This window comes from Gopherus evgoodei, unplaced genomic scaffold, assembly GCF_007399415.2.
Source record: "Gopherus evgoodei ecotype Sinaloan lineage unplaced genomic scaffold, rGopEvg1_v1.p scaffold_47_arrow_ctg1, whole genome shotgun sequence".
NCBI classification, from domain to species: Eukaryota; Metazoa; Chordata; order Testudines; family Testudinidae; genus Gopherus; species Gopherus evgoodei.
In genome coordinates this window covers 1693958-1717272 of record NW_022060068.1, presented here as the reverse complement: position 1 = coordinate 1717272, position 23315 = coordinate 1693958, and the positions used below count along the sequence as shown (strand labels likewise).

At 61.4% G+C, this 23315-nt stretch overlaps 2 protein-coding genes across 6 annotated transcripts in view; both read right to left on the bottom strand.

Moving 5' to 3' along the window:
- The window catches only part of LOC115642905 (zinc finger protein 585A-like), a 39563-nt gene extending 31041 nt beyond the window's left edge, over positions 1–8522 (bottom strand). The window contains exons 1-5 of the mRNA XM_030546555.1: positions 8412–8522; positions 7259–7344; positions 6281–6438; positions 5554–5667; positions 3892–4885 (exon numbers count right to left, since the gene is read on the bottom strand). Of these exons, the coding sequence (XP_030402415.1) occupies positions 3892–4885; positions 5554–5667; positions 6281–6438; positions 7259–7344; positions 8412–8435 (1376 nt within the window). The 5' untranslated portion in view covers positions 8436–8522. The remainder of the gene's footprint in view (positions 1–3891; positions 4886–5553; positions 5668–6280; positions 6439–7258; positions 7345–8411) is intronic.
- Positions 8523–11869: 3347 nt separating this feature from the next.
- LOC115642923 (zinc finger protein 92 homolog) lies at positions 11870–18599 on the bottom strand. Of its 5 annotated transcripts, none has more exons than XM_030546601.1 (7): positions 18546–18599; positions 17578–17704; positions 16394–16527; positions 15768–15875; positions 15495–15621; positions 15137–15235; positions 11870–14509 (listed from the first exon to the last, which is right to left on the bottom strand). In XM_030546601.1, exons 1-7 carry the CDS (start codon positions 18555–18557, stop codon positions 13383–13385), a joined length of 1734 nt encoding a protein of 577 aa, XP_030402461.1. In that variant the 5' UTR covers positions 18558–18599; the 3' UTR covers positions 11870–13382. The 5 variants fall into 5 exon arrangements, with proteins under 5 accessions (XP_030402461.1, XP_030402462.1, XP_030402465.1 ...); XM_030546602.1 differs by having other exon boundaries at positions 11870–14506; XM_030546605.1 differs by lacking the exon at positions 18546–18599 and adding an exon at positions 18274–18427 and having other exon boundaries at positions 16394–16605.
- Positions 18600–23315: the final 4716 nt, after the last annotated feature.

Below are 23315 nucleotides of genomic sequence, written 5' to 3'. Positions count from 1 at the left end.
AGGGCTTAACCCCTTCCTGCCCATGCTGTAGCCAGGGGACAGGTGGTGGCTGGGTTATGTCAGTGGCCAGCAGCAGCCTGGGGGTGTTAGCTGCCTCTCCACATTGTGCGGGCAGGAAAGGGCAAGCTGCTTCCTGCCACGGGGAAGCAGGAGCAGAAGAGATGAGCTCTGCAGACACAGGCCAGCTTGTCCTCCCCACTCCCCACAGTCCTTGCGGCTAGAAGCAGCTCCCAGCCCTCCCCTCCCGCACAGGGCTAAAGGCTGCTGCTGGCTGCATTCTGCTGTGAACACTGGCAGAAATCAGGGGTGGAGGGAGTTTGTGTGTGGACTCATCCTTCCCGCCCCCCCCCACACACACACGTTGCCTTGGGAAGATACGGCACCAGGAATCAGGAGAGGCGGGCAGGCATGGAGGGCAGAGAGCACCAGGCAGGGATGGTTGTATTGGTCGGTCACACATCTCCCTCTCCCGCCACATGTGAGGTGTATCATAGAATCAGAGAATATCGGGGTTAGAAGGGATCTCAGGAGGTATCTAGTCCAACCCCTGCTCAAAGCAGGACCAACCCCAACTAAATCATCCCAGCCAGGGCTTTGTCAAGCCTGACCTTAAAAACCTCTAAAGAAGGAGATTCCAGCACCTCCCTAGGGAACCCATTCCAGTGCTTCACCACCCTCCTAGTGAAATAGTGTTTCCTAATATCCAACCTAAACCTTCCCCACTGCAACTTGAGACCATTACTCCTTGTTCTGTCATCTGCCACCACTGAGAACAGTCTAGATCCATCCTCTTTGGAACCCCCTTTCAGGTAGTTGAAAGCAGCTATCAAATATGCGAGTGTGTGTCACCCCTCCCTGTGTGTGTGGGGGGGGGCAGGGGTGTGTGTGGCACCCTTCCTGTGTGAACCTTAAAGCCTTAGAGAGAAGAACATAAATGAAAAGAATCCCGCTATGCAGTATTTCTTTTTAACGAGCTCAGTCAACCTGATGTTAATGTGAACGTTTGTCCTGCAGTTCTGATCGATCGCCACTGAACTCACTTGACTACGAGTAATTTTACTGGGTGTCCCGTATTGAGCAGAGGGAAGTGTGGTCACCCTAGGTCTCAGGCAGGAGTCGGGGGCTCCACGGAAGGGAGTTCTAGCACCCGGAGAGGGTTTCAGTTAACTTGCCGAGCAGAGGGGCCAGTTCCTAATGAATTAAACCTCCCTAGGGAATAAGAGGCCTCAGCCCGTCCAAGGGCAGGTGGAAGGAAGCTGCTGAGTGAGTTTCACAGGAAAACTTCCTCACTCATGGTTTGACTTGAGCTCCAGAAACCAAGAACTGATTAAACTGCACAGAGGTAGTTAGGGCTTGAACTCAATGGACCGATATCACTGTTTAGTATCTGATTCTGACTCACGACATATTTATTCATTACCCTGAGGTTACCCAGTAACAGGAAATAGCTACCGCAGAGACGCACAACCTGACACCAGCCCGGCGGGTCAGCTCTGCCCAGGACAGTTATTATAATGCAGTATTTGGGTTACTGCAGGGCCAACAGCCTGCAAGGCATCACGTAGGTGGCCAGGGAGACACAGGCCCAGCTCCAAGGAGCTGACAGCTCAGGGCCTCACGTAAACATACAAAGGGTGGGGAACTGAATAAATACACATCAACTACACCCAACTGCCCCCGCCCCCTCACCGCTGTTAGCTGGCCAAGGTCCTGGAGGCATGACCCGGCCTGGAGGAGGGACATGTGGGGGGAGGAGTGGCCTCAGAGATCAGGAGGTTGCAATTGTGTTGGAGACCAAGGAGAGAACGACAGAGAAGCTGAGATGTAAGCAGTCAAAGCTGGCATCATCGGAGGGGCAGAAGGGGCAGAGGATGACATCAAAACGGTTAAGCCGGATCAGACCAATGGTCCATCCAGCCCAGGATCCTGTCTGCCGACAGCGGCCAGTGCCAGGTGCCCCAGAGGGAATGAACAGGACAAGGCAGTTTACTGAGTGATCATCCCCTTGGCATCTACCCCCAGCTGCTGGCAGTTGGAGGTTTAAGGACACTCAGAGCATGGTGTTGTGTGACCATCTCGGCTAATAGCCATTGATGGACTGATCCTCCAGGAACTGGTCTAGTTCTTTTCTGAACCGTTAAGAGTTTTGGCCTTCACAACATCTCCTGGCAAGGAGTTCCACAGGTTGACTGTGCGTTGTGGGCAGTACCTCCTTAGGCTGACATGATAGGAGACCAGAATGGAGAAGCCAGCAGGAAGAGTTGCAGATAGTGTTCTGTGGAGAGCCCCAAGCAGGGAATAACTCTCAATCTATGGCAGGATTTGCGAATCCCCAGGTAACGGTCTGTTTGCAGCCAGATTTACACAAGGTGTCCAAGACGTTCTATCCGATGAAACAAACGGGAATTTGTGTCCCCAGCACCGTGGAGGGGGCCCAGATTTGGTTCTCACTGCGCCGCTGCTCAGCCGAAATGGCAGCCTGCCAGGAATGGGCTCCATGCAGAATGGGAACTGTCTTAGCAATTTCAACCCGACTTGCAGTGCTGGCTCCCATCGCTGGGCCGCCCCCGGGGGCAAGTCTGGAAGGCAGATGGCCGCTGCTGCTCCACAGAGCCTCAGGAAACCTCTGCACATTCGGGGGGTGCGGAGCGAGAACACACACAACGCTGTGCGGTTTCTCCCTGACGGAGCGTGGCCACTACGAACGCAGGTCACCTCGCTCCACTACTGCAGCCTGGCCTGGAGGGGTTATATCTGCCTGGAACTTCACAGAGTTCACTGCCTTTCCCACCCACAGAACCAGTGGGGAACCCTCCCCCTCCCACCCCTCTGCTGCGACGGGGGGCAACCCTGAACTGCTCTGGAGCTGCAGAGCATTTGCAAATCCCTGCAGTTATAACGTGAGCGGACCCGGCTACAGGGCAACCCTTCGATGCTGGGGTGAAACAACCAGGGCGGGAGTCCCATCCAGTGCAGCCAGCATGCTGTGACATGCCTCACAGTGGGGAGAACCAGTCACACCAGGAACAGCAGCTAGAGGAGCCTCACGCTCGACCGTGGGAATAGGGGTGAGCTTCTACAGCCTGGGCTATGCCGGGGGCGAACCAGACAATCCATCCATTTATCTGGCTACCATCACCATGGTATCTGGGCCCTCACAAGCTTTACTGTATTTATCCCCGCCCCAGCCCCCGTGGGCAGGGCAGGGCAGGCTGGTACCCCATTGTACGGCTGGGGCAGCGAGGCCCTGAGAGGCTAAGGGACATGCCCAGGGTCACACAGAAATATGTAGCAGAGCAGGGACATGAACCCAAGGCTTGGGCTAGTGCCCTGACCTCTCTCAGAAACTGCCCAATGGTCCTTCTGAGGGGGCTGCAGGTGAGATTCTCTGCCCTGGGTGAAGCAGGCGGCCAGACTGACGGTCAGAACAATCTCTTCTGGGTGGGCTGAGTAACTGGGGGGGGGCCTCAGGACGCCCACTGGTGGGCCGTGGAACTGCCATCTGAGGAGGGGCGTAGCTCTCAGGGCGGCCAGGCCCAGGGAGAGTCTGGTGCCTTACAGTGAAGACACACTGCAATACACTGCCGACCAGTGAAATTCACCCCGGGAGAGGGCTGGCTGGCAAGGCCTCGGCATCGCTTGAGTCCCGCATGCACCCTGGGGTGAATTTCACCCCCATCCTTAGCAACGGCAGAACCCCCCAGAGTGACCCACCAGGTCTCTGCAAGACAGCAGATTTCCCCTCAAAGGCTGGGGTCTTGCTCTATGGCCCAGGGAACCCCCCAGGCTGACGCAATGCCTAAGCCTCGCCCCAGCGCTCTGCCACCGGCCCTTAGCAGCGGCAGAGCCCGCGCAGCCGGCCAGGCCCGAGACAGAGCGGCCGGGGGCTACTGCTCGCCCCCGTGGGCCCGCTGGTGGAGCAGCAGCTTGGTCTTGAAGCTGAAGCTCCTTCCACACTGGGCGCAGGCGTAGGGTTTGAAGCGCCGGTGCAGCTTGCGGTGGGCCATGAGGTTGGCCTTGTTGCAGAAGGTGCGGTCGCACTCAGGGCAGGCGTAGGGCCGCTCCCCGGTGTGCACCCGCTGGTGCATGAGCAGGTTGCCGCTGCGGCTGAAGCTGCGGCCGCAGTCGGCACACTTGTGCGAGCGCTCCTGCGGGTGGCTGCGCTGGTGGATCATCAGGCTCTCCTTCCAGCTGAAGCTGCGGTCGCAGCGGGCGCAGACGAAGGGCCTCTCCTCGCGGTGCGCCGCCTCGTGCTGGGCCAGGCTGGCCAGGTCGCCGAAGCTCTGCCCGCACTCCGAGCACCGGTGGGGCGTGTCCCCGACGTGCTCCTTGCTGTGGGCCAGCAGGTTCCTCTTGTGGCGGAAGCTCTCCCCGCACAGGCTGCAGGCGTGGCCGCCCTCGCCCGCGTGCCCTGCCCGGTGCCGCAGCAGGTCGCCCTTCAGGCAGAAGCTTTTCCCGCACTCGGTGCAGGTGTGCCGGCTCTTCCCCCGCCGCTTCTTGTGGGTCAAGAGGTTGCGGCGGTGGCGGAAGCTCTTCCCGCAGGCCTGGCACTCGTGGGGCCCGGCGCTCGGGTGCAGGCGCTGGTGGACGCTCAGCGAGGCCTCATCATCAAAGCTCTTCCCGCACTCACAGCAGATGAGGGGGCCCTCGCTCACCGGGTGGATCATGGCCAGCGTGCCGCCCAGGAACGTGCCGTCCCTCCCCTCCCACTCCGGCGATTGCTGGGGGGCGTCTCCCGCCAGGTCCCTCTGCTTCACCTCGCACCACAGGGCAGGATATTCCAGCACAAACCCCTCGGCTCCCCCGGCCAGCGACGTGTGTGGCACCCACGGCTCGTTGTAGCCCTCTGCAGACAGCTCCTCCTTGACACGCCTGTCCCAGCCAGCTGTTGGACAGACCAAGCCAAGCAGTTACACCCTGGGAAGGGGCTGGGGGACGCCGGACGAGCATTAACATCACATGCCTTTGCCGATTCCCACTGGCCCTGGGCTCACACAGCGCCTAGAGCCACACCTCTGCCCCCACGCCGCACTGTGGGGTGAGGCTGGGAGGGGCTGGGCTCTCGAGAGACAGCAGTGTCTCTGCTGGTGCCCGCTGTGCAGCAAATGCAGGGCTGTGGTGTGTGGGAGGTCACGGCACGCTCCCCCTCGGGGATACGACCTGGACTGGCACACATGAATGGTAGACCAGCGAGCTCCCTGACCGCACGCCCGATCTCCCTGCAGATCTCATTGCAGAGCAAGGAACCCAGGGAGACTGAGGGCCCCCCTCGCTTCCCAGCTCTGCCCTAGCAGCACAGTGCAGGCAGACAGCCGCCGTAAGCGGCAGAGAGCTGGCACAGGCACTTTGACCCCCAGCCCTCCTTTTAGCCCTAGCAGAGGGGCCTGGCCCAGCACTGCTGCATGAATGTCTCCTGGGGATGCTGATCAGCCAGCGCAGGCCTGAGTCCCCCTCTGCTCACCTGCCACTCAAGACAGTGACTGAACATTGCATAAACTTTCTGCTCTTTTGTCTCTGAGCAGTTTGCAGGGAGGGGGAATTGGTGCCACTCACCTGTGCTGGGGGCATCCAGGTGTCCTCTGTCCCTCTCTCCCTGGGGAGCTGCGGCATGTGGTTCTTCCCCTCGCTCCATTTTACAGATCATTTCCGGTTTGGGGCCTGCAGAACCTGGGCACAGGGAGAGACCCGCAGTCTGGGTTTCCTGTGGCCGCTGCAGGAAAAGGCGATTTGCAAATGCGTCGGATGTGAGTGGGAGAGTCTGTCATGGGGTCTCTTCATTCCGACTGCAAACCCCTCAGGGCAGGGACACACAGGGGACTACTGACTAGGATGTGCCCAGCTCCCGCAGTGCTGTGTCCAGATGGAACAGCAGGGTGAACTGGAGCCGCCCCTGCAAGGTGCCGTCCCCGGGACCTGGAGCGGGTTTGAATTTCTCACGCCCGCTGGGAGAGGCAGCTGCCGAGGGATGGGTTGGTACCTGCAGTCCCTGGGCCCTGCGGAGGTGACATGCTTCCAGGCAGAGCGGTTCAGCCACTTTCCTAGGCATTGGGAAGGGACAGGTGGGTGCCCTGCAGGATTTCAACGTTCCCTTGAAAAGGGCTGGCGTGGGACTGGGCTGTGCCTGGACCATGCACCTAGCTCACTCGCTGCCCGAGAGACGCGAGTTGTGGCTGGCTCCTGTGGGCTGGGATCTCCCTCGGGGTGGATTTCATCCCACTCCCACTCCGGCACCAGCACCGGCCAGGGTCTTTCACAGACTCTAACAGTGCCTGATCCTCACCCAGCGAGGCTATGAGCTCATAATTCTCCATCATCACCTCCCGGTACAGCTCCCGCTGCCATTCGGCTAACGCCGCCCACTCCTCCGGGGAGAAATAGACCGCCACGTCCTCGAACAACACCAGGGCCTGAAACACAAGAAGGGTCCCCATTCGGGACCTACTGATTCAGTGGCATCTTTATCCACCATCCTCAATGGGGGCAGGTAGGAGGGAAGCCTGTGGGCACCGTACATGGTCACTTCCTCCAAGCTGCCCCACTCACCCCCCAGCCTAGGGCCCCACGGCCAGTTGGGTCACCTCCTTTTACCTTCCCCAAGACAGGTTCTGTCTCTGATCTTCAGCTGACCAGCCCCACATGGCTTCAAGCCTGGGGTGTCCTGAGCTTGTCCTATGGGGGATGGGGCGACTGCTCAGACAGGCTGGCCAGGAAGGCATGGCAGTGGGCTGGCGCTCAGGGGATCTGGGGCAGTTCCTGGTTCTGGCACAGACTCCCTGTGTGACCCTGGGTATGTCACTTAGTATCTCCAGTGGCTAGATGGGAGGTTAACACTTATCTCCTCCCTACCTTTGTCTGGGTTATTTAGATTTGCCTGTAAGCACCTCAGGGCAGGGGCTGTCTCTGACTCTGGGTATATCCAGAGCCCACCACAATGGGACCCTGATCTAGGGCCATTAGGCATCACCATAATACTGCCAATTACCGCACCCAGCCCTGGTCTGTGCCAGGCTGAGAGTAGCCCCTGATCTACCTGGCCAGCACGCAGACCCGCCCGGCCGGTGTCTAGGTGAGACCATGCAGCTGCAGAGGGGGGAGAGATCCCTGGGGAGCCAGTTCACAGCAGGCTCACTCAAGCTAAACTTAGAGGTGATCTGCGAAGCGGAGGAAAATAAGGGACTTCCGCCCTTTCTCCTGATGCATAAAGGGCAGAGAGGCTAGAACAGAACAGGATGGGGGTGGGGGTCTGCTTGTTTTTTACCTTACAGCTACATCAGGAATATCAAGTCTCCTCTTCCCTGATCTCTGGGCAGACTGAAAAACATGGCGTTTGCTTCCCAGTCGCTCCTGGAAGGGCAGGCGGGGATGAGCCAAACTTTAGCTCAGAGAGCTTTTCTCCCAAGTCTTCCTTGGGCATTGGAGTTAAACAGGTGCCAGCACCAAAAACAAACAGACTCCACCGCGTTTTAAACAGCCACTGCCCCTTTCTTAGCCGGGCTTCACTGGCAGAGCACCGCTAACGCCGAATCCCCCTGGTCGGTCTGGTTTATTACCCTACGCTCACCCCAAGGCTCAGCGCTCCCACACAGGAGCTCTCCGGTCAGCCAGAGACCCCGGGGAGACCAGCCCCCCCGCTCGTTCCAATACAAAAACACGGAGAATGATAACATACAAATCCTCTTAGGGCATCATAAAGATGCAGAGGCCACAAGAAATCGGTTTTAAAAACATTTGCAGGTCACCGGGAAGCGGCAGAACCCCCAGAACTCGGGACATTTCAAACTCAGCCAGTGGGATCACTTCATTATTCGTTATGATTCGTTTAGCACAATGTGCCAAGCTTGTCACGATGCACAGTCAGAACCGCCCGCAGCCAAGGAGCTCTGGGAGCAGGGCTGGATGTCAGCGAGCTTCCCGACCCAGCAGCTGGGCACCCAAAGGCCTGGTCTACCCCTGAAAGGCAGGATGACATGGCTACCTCGGTCAGGGTGTGAAAAAGCCTCCACCCGCTGTGCCCAGCAGCCCAACCCCCAGTGCTGGGGCTCTGCTGCGGCCGTGTCTGCAGCACGTTTCCTGCCCCCCAGCAGCTCCCATCCCGGGCACAGGCCAGCGCGGGACGGGGGATTTCCGGGAGACCCACTGGCACACCCGGCGAGGCGCAGGGATGCCCGGCTCCCAGGGACGGGCCCCAGGCACAGGCGCGGGGGGCAGCCCCATGCGCAGGGCAGGAGCCTGGCCCTGGGGGCACTGGCTGTGCCGGGCCAGTCAGGCTCTTTCTAGGGGATGCCGGGAGCTCAGACTAGATGATCTAACGCCCGGCCCTGGGACTGGCCCCCGCAGCCGGGCGGGGAGGGGAAGGTGCCAGGGCAGCTCCCCGCCCGCGGGCGCCCCGAGCCGAGCCGAGCCGCCCCTACCTGCGCAGCGCTCCCAGCGGCCATGCCCCCTGCGCGGCCCGGGGCTCGGCGCTCGGCGCTGCTCGGAGCCTCCTGGCGCCGGGCTCGTCCTCCGCCGGGCTGGGCCGCAGCCGGGGCCGGAAGGAGGCGGGCGGGGCCGGGGGAGGGGCCGCTCGCCCAGCCCGGCCCAGCGCCGGGGAGGAGCTGCCCGGGGCTCGCTGCCCACGAGCCGGTTCCCTGCCCCCGGCCCGAGGCTGCAGCGGGGCTCGGCTCTGCCCCGGCCCGGCCCGGCCGAGGGTCCCCAAACTCGGCCCTGGCCGGGGGCTTTCGGGCACCGAACCTGCTGCGGAGCGCAGACCCCGGGGCCCCCCGTTCCCGGCCAAACCCGCGGGACTCCCCGACACTCCCCCCCCACCGGCCCGGCCCCGCGGGGCTCCCTGGGACCCCTCCCTTCACCGGCCCGGCCCCGCCCCATACGGTTCCCGGAGCAGACCCCAGCTCCCCCTCCTTTACCCGGGCCAAACCCGCATGGCTCCCCGGCTTCCCCTCACTTAGCCAGGCCAGCCCGCAGGGCTCCTCGGGACAGCCCTCAGCTCCCCCTCCCTTAGTTCACCCAGCCCTGCAGGGCGGGACCCCCTCCCTTAGCCGGGCCGGCCCCCACCGGGCTCCCCAGGATCCCCTCCCATAGCCAGCCCAGCCCTGGGGCAGGGCTCTCTGGAACAGATCCCAGGCCCCCCTCCCTTAGCTGGTCCAGCTCTGCAGGGCCCCTGGGACAGACCTCAGTGTCCCCTCCCTTACTCAGTCCAGCCCTGCAGGGCTCCCTGGGACAGACCTCAGTGTCCCCTCCCTTAGCCAGGCCAACCCCGCAGGGCTCCCTGGAGTCCCCTCCCTTAGCCAGACTGGCCCCCACAGGGATCTCCAGGATCCTCTCCCATAGCCAGCCCAGCCCCGCAGGGCTCCCTGGGACAGACCTTGGTGTCCCCTCCCTTGCCTGGCCCTGCAGGGCTCCCTGGGACAGACCTCGGTGTCCCCTCCCTTAGCTAGGCCAACCCCAGAGGGGTCCCTGGAGTCCCCTCCCTTAGCCAGACTGGCCCCCCCAGGATCCCCTCCCATACCAGCCCAGCCCCACAAGGCTCCCCGGGACAGACCCCAGGGCCCACTCCCTTAGCCAAGCCAACCCTGCAGGGCTCCCTGGGCTCCTGTCCCTTAGCCAGCCTAGCCCCATAGAGCTCCCCAGAACAGATGCCAGGTCCTCCTCCCTTAGGTGGCCCAGCCCCGCAGGGCTCCCCAGGATCCCTGGATAGAAAGCTGGCTAGATCATCGGGCTCAGCAGGTAGTGATCAACGGCTCCATGTCTAGTTGGCAGCTGGTTTCAAGCGGAGTGGCCCCAAGGGTCGGTCTTGGGGCCGGTTTTCTTCAATATCTTCATTAATGATCTGGAGGAGGGTGTGGACTGCACCCTCCGCAAGTTTGCAGATGACACTAAACTGGGAGGAGTGGTAGACACACTGGAGGGTAGGGATAGGATACAGAGGGACCTAGACAAATTAGAGGATTGGGCCAAAAGAAACCTGATGAGGTTCAACAAGGACTAGTGCAGAGTCCTGCACTTAGGACGGAAGAATCCCATGCACTGCTACAGGCTGGGGACCGACTGGCTAACTGGCAGTTCTGCAGAAAAGGACCTAGGGGTTACAGTGGATGAGAAGCTGGATATGAGTCAACAGTGTGCCCTTGTTGCCAAGAAGGCTAATGGCATTTTGGGCTGTGTAAGTAGGGGCATTACCAGCAGATAGAGGGAGCTGATCATTCCCCTCTATTTGGCACTGGCAAGGCCTGATCTGGAGAACTGTGCCCAGTTTTGGACCCCACACTACAAAAAGGATGTGGAAAAATTGGAAAAAGTCCAGTGGAGGGCAACAAAAATGATTAGGGGGCTGGGGCACATGACTTATGAGGAGAGGCTGAGGGAACTGGGATTGTTTAGTCTGTAGAAGAGAAGAGTGAGGGAGGATTTGATAGCAGCCTTCAACTACCTGAAGGGTTTAGGTTGGATATTAGGAAACACTATTTCACTAGGATGGTGAAGCACTGGAATGGGTTCCCTAGGGAGGTGGTGGAATCTCCTTCCTTAGAGGTTTTTAAGTCCCCGCTTGACAAAGCCCTGGCTGGGATGATTTAGTTGGTGTTGGTCCTGCTTTGGGCAGGGGGTTGGACTAGATACCTCCTGAGATCCCTTCCAACCCTGATATTCTAGGATTCTATGATCCCTTCCCATAGCCGGCCCAGCCCCGCAGGGCTCCTCAGAACAAACCTTGGCTCCCCCTCCCTTAGCCGGGCTCACTCACAGGTCTCCCCAAGACCCCCTCCCTTAGCTGGGCCAGCCCTGCAGGGCACTCTGGGGTCCCCTCCCTTAGCTTGCCCAGCCCCGTGGGGCTCCCCGCAACAGACCCTGGCTCTCCCTACCTTACCTGGGTTGAATCCACAGGGCTCCCGGGGATCCCCTCTCTTAGCCAGCCCAGACCTGCAGGGCTCACCAGTGACAGGCCCCGGCTCCCGTTCCCTTTGCCGGACCAGCCCCACGGGGCTCCCCAGAATTCCCTCCCTTAGCCAATCCAGCCCCACAGGGCTCCCCGGAACAGACCTCGGCTCCCCCTCCCTTAGCCAGGCCAGCCCCACAGGGCTCCCTGGGGTCCCCTCCCTTAGCCAGCCCGGCCCCATGGAGCTCCCCAGAACAGACCCCAGGTCCTCCTCCCTTAGCCGGCCTGACCCTTTAGGGCTTCCCAGGGCCCACTCCCTTAGCCGGCCTGGCCCCACGGGGCTCCCCAGAACAGATCTGGGGGCCCCTTCCCTTAGCCAGGCCTGACCCTACATGGCTCCCCAGCTCCTCCTTCCTCGGCCCACCTGGCCCCACAGGGCTCCCTGGGGACAGACCCGCCCCTACCCCCAGGCACCACCGGCCCTGCAGGGCTCACAGGGACCGAGCCTGGCTCTCTCTCACCCAGCCCTGCAGGTGTAATGGGGCGGGGGAGTAAAGGCTTGGGGAGCTGGGGGGCCCGGGTTACTGAGCAGGCAGCACACATCTGCACTCCCTGCTTCACCTTCCTCAGAAGGCTGAGTCAGAGCACGAGGAGAACCCTTTCTCCTGGAGTTCCCTGCTCAGTGCTGGCCGAAAGCCTCTTTCGGTGACTCTCTACCATTGCCCCAGGACAGCAGAGAAGCGCAGAGCTCCCAGAGGGGTGGGTCACACCCAGGATGCATACAGAGGCCTGGGTAGAGGCTCAGGAGGGGAAGGGTGGAGCTCGATGGGGCACGGCCCTACAGAAATACAGCGCAAACTACAGAGAAAACGCGATTGACACTTGGCCCCCGGCACGTGCGGGAGGTGAAGAACCCAGAAAAGCTGTGTGCACAACACACCTGGCTCGCAGCCTGTGTTCTCCTACGCCCCGGGGGACTTCCCAATTTCACAAACGAGCAAGAAGTGAAGTGTTTTATTGGACGCTTGGTCTGACAGCAGGAGTGTGTCTTTACGTGCCATGCAGCGTTTCAGTGCTTCGTCAGCCAGCCGTTCCCTTCCTGCATGAAGCTGGCACATTTCTCACCTGGGCTGGGGATTTACAGTCTTAGTAAAAATGTTCTTTAAACAGGTTCCCGTTGGTGCTGCCAACACGCCTTGGCCGTCCCCCCTCGCCCATGTGAACTGCAACATCACTGGAGCCCCTAAACCAGCCCAGGGGACAGGGCTCGACTCTGCGAAACGTGGCACTCCCAGATCTCAGAGGGGACCCAGCACAGGCTCAGGCGCTAGCCAGGCTGAGAGCTGCAGCTTCAAAGTGAAGTGGGGACCAAGAGGGCGATTTGCAGAAACCCAGGGCAGCGAAGCTCTGGGACAGGCTCCCAAGGGAGGTCATGGAGATCCCCGTCACTGGAGGTTTCTAAGAACCTGCTGGACGAACCTGGCAGGGCTGTGCTGGGTTTTCTTGGTCCTGCCTCAACGCCGGAGTCTGGCCCTGGTGACCTCCCGAGGTCCCTTCCAGCCCACCATTTCTATGGTTCTCACAAGAGGGTCGTCAGAATGGTGACCTGAGGCTGGACGGGCAAGGCCGGTGATGCGGCTGCGATGCTGGCGGGCAGCTGGGATTCACAAGCACCCACCGGTGAGTCGGTCCTGGCGGGTAATGAGACCTGAGACTGGCCAATGATGCCCCCAGCCAGGCTTTCGCCAGTGTGGCTACAGGCCCATTACCAGCAAGCCAGGCTGCTCTGGCAGCCCCCCTACTGCAACTGCGGACGGAGGCTGCTGGACAGACTCTGGCTCTCCAGCCCCAGGCTAACCCAGCCTGCTGTCACCATGCACTCCCCTGAAACCCCAGCCTGGAGTACAGCAAACTGCCGTCTGCGCCTCCTCCCCCCCACCCCCAGGAACGCTGCCTTCTCTCCCAGCCGCGGGCCTTGCTGCAGCAAGCACTGCCTCTTGGGACCCCTTGGCTGGAGCGCCACAGCCATGCACGCTACCTGGGGCTGGCCCGGAAGATTCCTCCTAGGCCCAGCTCTTCTCTGCTAGGGATTGGCTGTCAGGGCATGTCCAAGCAGCCTCTCCTGCAAGGGTCGGTGACATCGGAGCTCAGAGAGCAGCACTGGCTGCTTGCTGCTCTGCAAATGTGCTGCAAGACTTCATCACTAGGAGTCAGTGGAACCAGTGCACCCAAGGGGGCAGCTGTCACCCCACATCTGGCAGCAGCAGTTGGAACTAGCTGGATGAGAACCAATAACCACCCAAAGGAAAACTCCTGCGGGAAGAGCTGGCACCGGGGAGCCAGAGCTCCGGAGGGTTCCCCCCACCAGGGCGTCACCCTCCAGCCAGGCTGTACCCCTGCTGGCGTACCTGCATTGGCAGGGTCATCTATCCTGCCACGTGCTGGGAGATGGGGCTGGGCATGCTCCCCTGCTCCCACGCTGGCAGAGCCGCTCCAGCCCTGCAGCCAGGTTTCATTTGTACTTGGTGAGGGCACCGAGGGGCTTGCGGGTGTGTGTGCGGGAGATCAGCATCTCGTGGATCTGGAGGAACTCGCTGAACGTCTCCCCGTTGCCATAGCCTGTCGGCAGCCCACCGCCCGCATGGGCCCTCTGGTGCCGCAGCAGGTCTCCACGGTCGCCGAAATGCTGGCCGCACTGCTGGCAGGCGGAGGGCTGCTCCCCGGCGTGGCTGCGCAGGTGGGTGGTGAGGTTCGTCTTCCAGTTGAAGCTCTTGCTGCAGTGGGCGCAGGGGAAGGGCTGGGCCCCCGCGTGGGCACGGCGGTGCAGGAGCAGCGAGCCCTCGTGCAGAAAGCTCTTGCCGCACTCTGGGCAAGTGTGGGGCTCTTTGTGCACATGGGTCTCCTGGTGGCGCAGGAGGTTCTCCTTGCGCGTGAAGCTCCGCCCGCACTGGCGGCAGGCGAAGGGCTTCTCCCCAGTGTGCACGCGCTGGTGCGCCAGGAAGGTCTGCTTGGTGCGGAAGCACCGCCCACACTCAGCACAGCCGTATGGCTTCTCCCCGCTGTGCAGCTGCAGGTGCCGCAGGAGATTGCCCTTGTTGCTGAAGGCTTTGCCACACTGGCTGCAGGGAAAGGCGCCCGCCCCGGCGTGCTGCCGCCGGTGCTTGGCCAGGGAGGCCTGGCTGCCAAAGCCCTTCCCACACTCCCCACACTTGTAGGGCCCCCCTCCCCCCGGGGCAAGGTGCGCCATTGTTGGCTTCCCACCCTGCCCAATGCTCCCCACACACAGCCCCTCTGCAATGGGGGTTAGAGGCAGAGCTCCCATCACCACGCTGCCCCCCTGGTTCTCAGGCTCTGGGCAGGGTCGCTCTGAGGCCCCATTGCTCTGGGGCTCAGCGCTGGCTGGGCAGTCCCTGGCCCGCTGCTCGCCACACAAGACTTCATCCTGTCCGTTCCCCAGAGGCCTCCCCTGGCCTGGGTGCCCTTTGTGCTGACTCCGACTGGCGCTGGCTCCGGTCCTGGCCGAGCCCAAGGAAACTCTTGCCGCGTCTCTCCCCATTAGCATCTCACTCGGGTCCAGCCCTGCCGGCTCTTCCTCATGACGTGTTGTCTCCTCCTCAGCCCCCCGGGTCCCACCACCTGCTGGGAGAGGAGTGTCCTGGCATTACTCTGCCTGCCGGTGAGTTGGGGGGTCCTGGGGGCACAGCTACGGCCCCGGGGACATTCTGTGGGGCAAAAGCAGGGGGAAACTCCCCCAGGACCAGTGCCTGTTTACTGCTTTGCCAGTTCAGCGCCTGCCCCCCGGGTCCTCCCTGCACGCAACGTCCCTGCCCTCAGGCATGTCTCACCCACACCCGCTCTTTACCAAGGGAAGGTCCTGTTGGGTCTCTGCAGCCAGGCTTCCCCCGGCCTGCCCCACTGGGAACTCCCCAGGGCCTGCAGGCAGGGCTCCAGCCTCTGCCTGCCTTGCCATAATGCTCTCACAGCGGGACGCCGTCGGCTGGGGAGAGGGAAACTCCTCCCGATTCTGTCTGTACATCCCACAGGAACGGTCCCCACTGCTGGCACTGGCAGGAGGGGGTGGAGAGACCCCGTGGGGTCTGCCCCGCCAATGACACACGCACTGACTGACCCCCACTTGGAGCTCAGGCCTGTGCCCTCCTCAGCACCGGGCCCTGCCCTCACAGGGCCAGAACAGCACAACAGAGTCCCGTGTGCCAGGACCTGGCCCAGGGCTCCGATTCCAGGAGCTTTGCTGGCCTCACTCACCCACGCCGTGGGGACCAGGAATGTATGTCTCTCTGGGGTCGTACGGCTCTTCCCCGCGCTCCAGCCTAGAGACAATCTCCGGTTTCTCCATGGTGTCTCCTGTTTGATAGAAGATGAGGTTTGTTACATGCCTGTCAAATGGCTTAGCTAGCCAGCCCCCCAAGAGGGTCGAACACAGGCTGGCTGGCTTCTGGTGGGGCTGGTGTGTTTATGACACACCTGCCTTAGGAAGCCAACGAGTCTCACTGCGGAATTAAGAATAATCAGGGCACGTTCTGCCCACGTTCCAGGAGAGCAGGCTACGAAGGCAGCCCCGAGGTAGCAGACAGCACCACTGCCCCAGTAAAGGGATCTTTACCCACAGAGGTGACCAGCTCGTAATTCTCCTTCATCACGTCCTGATACAGCTCCCGCTGCCAGTCCTTCAGCTCCTTCCACTCCTCGGTGGTGAGATAGACCGCCACCTCCTCGAAGGTCACCAGCTCCTGCACCAAAACAGCCCAGCTGAGCCACTCCCCAGGCCGTGGACGCAGTGACCCTCTGCCCTCACCCCCTGTGGCACGGCAGCCGGCCGCCTGGAAGGGAAAGGCCCAGAGCCATCCCAGCCAATCGCTAAAGGAGGGAAAGTCACCTTAGCACAGCTGCCGCTTAAAGAGCTGGAGCCTGAAGGCTCTTGGGCATGGAGAGACCCGAATTTCTTCTCCCCCAGATCGGGATGCCAGCAAATGCCCCACGTCTCCTGCAACGGGGCAGAGAGTCAGACTGGCGCCCGCCCTCCACGACACGCGGCGCTCCCCACCAGCCATTCCCCCCAGGGATCCCCCTCTCCTAACGAGAGCGGGGGCTCAGCACGTCCCCAATTCCCTCCTGGTGTCAAGGCCTTGGCACAGAACACAGGGCCCATCCTGCTCCGGAGCCTGCACAGCAGCGGCATGGGACCGGCAGCCAGAGCAGAGAGGGAACAGCCCGGATCCCGTGACAATCAAGCTTACGTGCTTCTGAACCAGCAATTAACGATGCCCCTAAAGCAGGAATCAGGGAAGCCCCTCGGAGCCAGGAAGCCCCAGGCACTGACAGGGGCATTAGGCCGCCGGCTGCTGTTAAATAGGTTTTCTGCTACCCAGAGGCCTAAAGCCTGGCTGGCAGTGTGCTGGTGTCTCTCTCTGGTGCCCCAGCCCTGGGGCCTTTCCCTTGGTCCCCTCTTGCCCAGAGCCTGAGTTTCCAGCACTTGGCTCTCCTTACCGGGGCTGGTCTCACCTGGTTGGGGGTGTCGTTCCCCTGTGCTGGAAGCATCAGGACTTTCGCTCTTGAGTACTGATGGTCCCAGACATACGGCGCCTTCTCTCGCTTTGCTTTTCTAGCAAATGCTTTGGGCCTGGGACCCGCAGAGCCTGTTCACGGGCAAGAGAACACGTGCTGTGTCCTGCAGTTCCAAGGGCCTTGCCGACACGCACTGCGCCAGCCATTGTCTGCAAAAGGAATTTCTCTTGCAAGCAGCCCCCAGGCTGGTCGTTCCCGTGATAGGATCCTGGCTGCCTTTCAGACAGCTGGGTCCCGGGCCAGCTAGCGCCCACAGACACCACCCAGCCCCTTGATTGCACTTGGGAGCGAACAGGCAACTGGTGCAGAGCACAGGGTACGTGCCCACGTCTGCTGCTACTGCCTCCTTCACCAGCTCAAGCCCCTGGGAACTGCGTGAAGGCAGCTTGGCAGTAACCCAGCCGCGAGGTCACAGAGACCTGGATCACTGTGAAACGTTCTCGCTAGCTAATCCTGAGACTCCAGGAGCTGGGTCCAATGGCACAGCACGCCATGCCCCAGCACCTCCAGGAGTGGCAGTTCACAGCCCTGGCACCTTAGGGCTCCCAGGCAGCAGCCACATCTCTCCGGATACCCAGCTCTGAAGGCAGTGCCGCTGCCAGCAGCAGCGCAGAAGTAGGGGTGGCAATATCGCACACCATACCACCTTTCCTTCTGCACTGCTGCTGGCGACAGCGCTCCCTTCAGAGCTGGGCGTTTGGCCAGCAGCCACCCCCCAGCCACTGCTTAATTTGTGCTGGGTCTCAGCTCCAATCATTACACATTAAGCACCAACAGTCAGGCTATCCACTCTAATGGCAGAGGGTAGGGGAACGTGCCCTCCATTAGGAGGCACCCCCTGGCTCTGAGCATACCCCTGCTGGGATGGCACCGACAAACAGGGGGCTGAGAGTGATGGATCTCCTGCCCAGGCACACCAGCACACTGGGCCCAGAACACGTCCCACCACGGAATACAGCACTGCAGCTCCCTCATTAGGTGGGAAGTCTCTAATGTTCAGCCACACGCCAGGCATTTCACACATATGGCAGTGCCAGGGTCCCATGGGAATGTGAGACCCCCTAAAGCCAGCTTTGGTGTGTCCAAGACGCTGCTTCTCCTGCTAATAAAGGGATCCTCACCCAAAGATGCCACCAGCTCGTAATTCTCCATTATCACGTCCCGGTACAGCTCCCTCTGCCATTCTGCTAATGCCGCCCACTCCTCCGGGGAGAAATAGACCACCACGTCCTCGAACGTCACTGGCACCTGAAATGCAACCCACTCAGCACCGTCAGCTCCAGTTCAGCCAGGCAGAGGCAGGGGTTAGACACACACAGGCTCCCCCAGATGGTTTTCTAACCTCTCACGACTTAAGAATGATTATCCCAGCTTGGGGCCTACGTCAGGCCAAGCTCCCAGGGACCTCAGTGCTGGGGGGAAGGGCATTATTACCCAAGTGTGGGCTTCAGCTTCATTTTCTATTAGCCTCTTTCACACAAGGCTAGTCAGGCTACCAAGCCTTTAGTCCTGGCTCCGTGCCCCAATGTATGGAATTCCCAGGGGCTGGGGCCGACCCGGGGGGGACAGGACTGTGGGTCCCCTGGATTCACACTCATGCACTAGGAGCAGGCTCATCTGTCAGCGGGTCAGGCTCCCTTTCCGGGCTCCGCTTCCCTCCCTGTGTGTCTGGCCATGCAGGAGCCCAGAGAAGCAGCCCTGGGGCTGCCCTGAGTTGTGCAGTGGGCCCACCCCCCGGCACCAGCCTCTGCTCTTTGTGTTTTGCCTTGTGGTTGCCAGAAGGCCCCTCCCTGCTCCACTCCCAGCGAGACCCTCACCCTAAAGACAAGGCTGGGGCCCGATATTCACACCTGCTGCTGCTCCCACAGCCCCCGCGCTTCCAGGCTACCCTACAATAACAAGCCAGCCGGCTGCTCCCGGGCAGGGCAGGGCCCGAATCTCGCCCCGGCTCGGCGTGACCGTCCGGGGCTGGAGACTGACAAACCGAGGCGGGGGCCGGGGCCGGGGCCGCCTGCCACAGCGGGGACCATCCACGGGCAGGGCTGGGCGCCGGGCTCCCCCGCTCCCCGCAGCCCCGGCCCAGCCCTACCTGCGCCGGCATGGCCCGTCCGCCCGCTGCCCCGGCCCGCTGCGCTGCGCTCCGCTCCCGGCCGCGACGCGCCCCGGTGGCTGCGCAGGACCAGCGCGGCGCGCCCTGGGCGCTCGGAAGGGCGCAGGGGCCGGACCGGGCCGGGGGCCAGTCCCCGCACTGGGAAGCGGCCGGCCCGGCAGACGGGCTGCACCCCTGGGGGCCAGCGCGCGGGGGAACCGGCCCCCGGGTGCTCCGGAGCCGGCAGCTGCAGCGCGGCTCGCCGCTGGGGCTTTGTTCCTGCTCGGTGGGAAGGGCAGAACTACAGCTCCCAGCATCCCCCGTGCCAGGGGAGCGCCCGGCTAGCTCCCCTGACCCCCTCCCCCCGCCTGGCTCCAGCCGGAGTCTCGTCTCTGGGAGCCCCGTGAAAAGGGACCGTGTCCGTGGGGTGTGTGCAGCGCCTGGCGCAGCGGGGCGGGGCCGTGAGTGGGCTCCTGGCGCTAGGGGAATGCGGATACATCATAGTAATGAAACCTGCAGCTCCGCAGATAAAACCTCCCCCGCCCCCGGATTCCAGCCACCCCCAGTCTGGGGTTACCAATTTTCTAGTCCCACAAAACCCGAACGGCCTAGCCCCGCCCCCTCCCCCTCCCCGAGGCCCCAGGGTGCGCGGTGGGGCCGAAGGATTTGGAGTGCGGAAGGGGTTGTGGGTTGAGGCAGGGGGTGGCAGGGGGCTCTGGGCTGGGGCAAAGGTTCGTGCAGGCTGCAGGGGGTGAGGGCTCTGGGCCGGGGGTGCTGACTCTGGGGTGGGGCCAGGGATGAGGGGTTCAGGGTGTGGGAGGGGGCTCAGGGCTGGGGCAGGGGTTGAGGTGAAGGGGGTGAGGGCACAGGCTCTGGAGTGGGGCTGGGGGTGAGGGGCTTGGGGTGCAGGGGGATAGTCTGAATTTGGGGGGGCTCAGGGCTGGGCAGGAGTGCAGGTTCAGCTTGAGTGGCTCCCTCCTAGGAGCCGGACCTGCTGGCTGCTTCTGGGGCACAGTGCGATGCCATGACAGGTAGGGACTAGCCTGCCCTAGTGCCACAGTGCCGGCGACCAAACTTTTAACTGCCCAGTCAGCAGTGCTGACCGGAGCCGCCAGGGTCCCTTTTCGACCAGGCGTTCCAAACACTAGTCACCCTACGCAAGCCCCCTGCTAATCCAAATCCCGGAGATCCCGGGCCCAGCCCCACCCTAGAACAGACCCTCCCCCAGCCCAGCGCACTCGGGGATCAAAGAACGCGGCAAGAGACCCAGCTGGCAAACCAAGGGCTGCCCAGCACCATAACACACACAGCATGGGCAGGGCCCCTGCAGGATACAGGGCCTGAGACGCAAACAGGGCCCAGGCCCAGGGCAAGACGGGCTCCAGGGAGCCGAGGGGGGAGGGCTCGATGAACCGTGCGAGGAGAGACAGACTGAGATGGGGCCTGCCCCCCGGTCAGCATGTAAAGCCGTGTGGGGAGAGCCGGTCCCGCCCAGCGAGGCAACGAGCTGCCCATGGGCAGGGAGAGGAGCTGGCACGGCTTTGGGAGAGGGAACAAGAGACCTCGCCCCATAAATGCAGCAGCTGACTTAGACTTAGCACCAGGGACAGAAATCCCTCCTGGGTGCTGGAGCCGGGTTCAGCCCACTGGTGGAATGCTGAGGCGCTGCGGCTGAATCCGGCTGCCAGGAAGGGGCTCTCCTGGGAACATTTTACATTTTAATCAAAAATTTCTTGGGAATTTGTGGAGGTTTTGTCAAAAACAAACAAAATAATGTTTTTTGGTAGCTGAAAAGTGGAACGTTTTGTGCATACGCTTCCCCACGCCGGCCCTGCAATGACAACCCAACCCTGGTGCCACTGAGTCAAAGAACGTTTTTCCGTGGAAAAAGCTTGGCTGAAAAATGTGTGGCCAGCTCTAGACATGTGAGAACCAAGCTCTGACCCTGCACTGCAGCCTGCTGGGAACTGTGATCTTTCCTCCCCTCCTGCTGAGGACCAAAGCCAAGTCCTACTCCTCACAGCAGATCAACACCAAGGCCAATTACCAGGGCCACCCAAATGGGGAGAGGGCAGAGGGACAGTTTGCCCTGAGTCCCCCAGTTGAAAGAGCCCTCAACCACTCTGCCCTGGTGCACCAGGCTGTAATGCTCAGAGTGGGGAGTTGGGCCCAGCCCCACAGGACAGGAGGCACAGCTGTGGGGCCAGTGCAAGGGGGTTCAATCTCCAAGCCCCTGACCCCAGGGCGTCCCTTCAGTGGTCATGTTTTGGGAGGGGGCGTGACGGAGGCTCACCTTCAGATTTTGCCCCAGGTTCCCCCAAAAGCTCGGGGTAGCCAGGCCTTGAGGACTCTCAGCTATGGGAGCCTAGGGGTCTTGGACCCGCAATGCCTGGGCCCCGCTGTCACCCAGCGCGCTGGCTCCACTGGGATCTCATTCCCTTTGCCAGGATAATCAAGATCTCCCCCCTCACCCCCCAAGTTACTGATAACCCTGTAGCCAAAGACTTTAGTTTAAGGTGCATTTGGGGGTCCCAGACCAATCCCCCCATCCCTGCGGGAGGCCAGCTCACGAGGGTGTACGGCAGTGGGACTGCAGCTGTTCCAGCAGCTCCTGGTGCCCTCCCTGTGCTCCCCCAGCTCCAGGCAGGTCCAGTGACATGTTCACTCTGGGCAGGGGCGGCTCCAGGCACCAGCGCAGCAAGCGGGTGGCAAGCCGTGGGGAGCGGCCTGCCGGTTGCTGTGGGGGCGGCAGTCAAGCTGCCTTCGGCGAGGCACCTGCGGGAGGTCTGCCGGTCCCGCGGCTTCGGCAGCAATTTGGCGGCGGGTACGCCGAAGGCGCGCAACTGGCAGATCACCCGCAGAACCGCCGCCGAATCCACCGAAGGCCGCCTGACTGCCGTGCTTGGGGTGGCAAAAAACATGGAGCTGCCCCCGACTCTGGGTGTGAGCCAGAGACAGTGCAAGCCAGGGCAGAGCCCTGCTGGCTCCAGGGGCCCTGAGTGAGGCCCTTAGATGCTAGTGGGGTGCTGCATGACCCAGCCTCGGGGGAGGCAGCTGTTGGGGAGGGAGGGGGATCCAGAAGCTGGGCCTGAGCCATTTCTTGTCTGCTGTTCTGAGTAATTAACATGTCAGGTATAATCATTGTATGCTAAAAAGAGTTCAGCTGTAGGAGAGAGGTACAGAGTGGTGTTCCCAGGGTCTGTACTGGGCCCAGTCCTGTTTAACATATCCATAAATGATCTGGGAACATAGACGGCAGGTTATATACATTTGCGGTGCTCGGGCTCCAGGAATATTCAGGGCCAGGTGCCTGCTCCAGCAATATTTGGAGCTGGGTCTCTCCCTTGGCCCTGCCTGGATCGGGCCCCGGCCCCCACGGGTCTCTCCCCTCCCCCGCCGCGTCCCTGCCTAGTGCAGGTCCCAGCCCCCACCTGCCACCCCTCCCCCTTCGTGCCCCCCCCCAAGCTGCGCCATCCCTGCCCAACAGAAAGCAGCACGGCGCCTCTCCCCTGCCTGCTCGTGCTCCCGGCAAAACAGCTGTCTGCTGCCCCAGAGTCCTCCACGTATGGCAAGGCAGGCTGCCCTTACCCTGCCCTAGCCCTGAGCCTCTCCAACGCCCCAAACCCTCATCCCCAGCCAGAGCCCTCATCCCCCTGCACCCTAATCCTCAGCCCCAGCCCTGAGCCCCCTCCTGCATCATGAATCCCTCATCCTCGGCCCCACAGCCCTCACCCCTGCACTCTCTCCTATCCCCAAACTCCCTCCCAGAGGGTGCATCCCCTCCCCTTCCCACACACCCCGTCCCACCCCCAAACTTCCTCCCAAAGCCTGCACTTCTCACCCCTTCCTATGCCTCCACCCCCAGCCCAGAGCCTGCACCCAAACTCCGTTCCAAAGCCTGCACCCTTCACTCCCTCCTGCACACCCACCCCCTGCCCCAGCCCGGAGCCTGCAGCCAAACTCCATCCCAAAACCTGCACCCTGCACCCCTCCTGCACCCTAATCTCCAGCCCAGGATCTGCACCCCAGACTTCCCGCCCCAAACCCCCTCCCAGAGCCTTAGGCAGGTGGGGGCGGAGTTGGGGGGTGGGTTCTGGGCACCACCAAAATTTCTACAAACTTGCCACCCATGTCTGAGAAAAGGGGTAAACAGTGAGGTGGCAAAATTTGCAGATGATACAAAACTACTCAAGATAGTTAAATCCCAGACAAACTGCAAAGAGCTATCAAAGGATCTCACAAACTGGGTGACTGGACAACAAAAAGGCAGATGAAATTCAGAGTTGATAAATGCAAAATAATGCACACTGGGAAACATAATCCCAAATACACGTATAAAATGATGGGGTCTAAATTGGTTGTTACCACTCAAGAGAGATCTTGGAGTCACTGTGGATATTTCTCTGAAAACATCCACTTAATGTTCAGCAACAGTCAAAAAAGGGAACAGAACATTGGGAATCATTAATGTAACCCTTCTGCCCCTCTGAGTTGGCAGCAACAAGGGCCGGGTACAGTATCCAGGGGTTCCGTTTCAATAACCCAATGCCAAACCAGCTCGAGCCCCCACCCAGTGACCTGGGACACTTACATACACCCCCCCCCGGGCGCCTCTAGGAGGCAATACTTCCCCTCTCGCAAGCACAGAGTCTGAGTGTAGCAAAATCCTTCTAATAAAGGAGGGAAACAATGCGGCATCATATTGGGGAAACACCACAAACAGGATTATAACACAAACCATAAACAAAAACCCACCTCCAAGTACGTTTG

What these genes read in the sequence shown, in the direction of transcription:
- LOC115642923 (XM_030546601.1), bottom strand. An exon ending in CGAGCTGGTCACCTCTGTGG is followed by an intron (nt 15,236 to 15,494) that starts GTAAAGATCCCT and finishes TCTATCAAACAG; the next exon opens with GAGACACCATGGAGAAACCG. An exon ending in TCCTGGTCCCCACGGCGTGG is followed by an intron (nt 14,510 to 15,136) that starts GTGAGTGAGGCC and finishes CTCCTCTCCCAG; the next exon opens with CAGGTGGTGGGACCCGGGGG.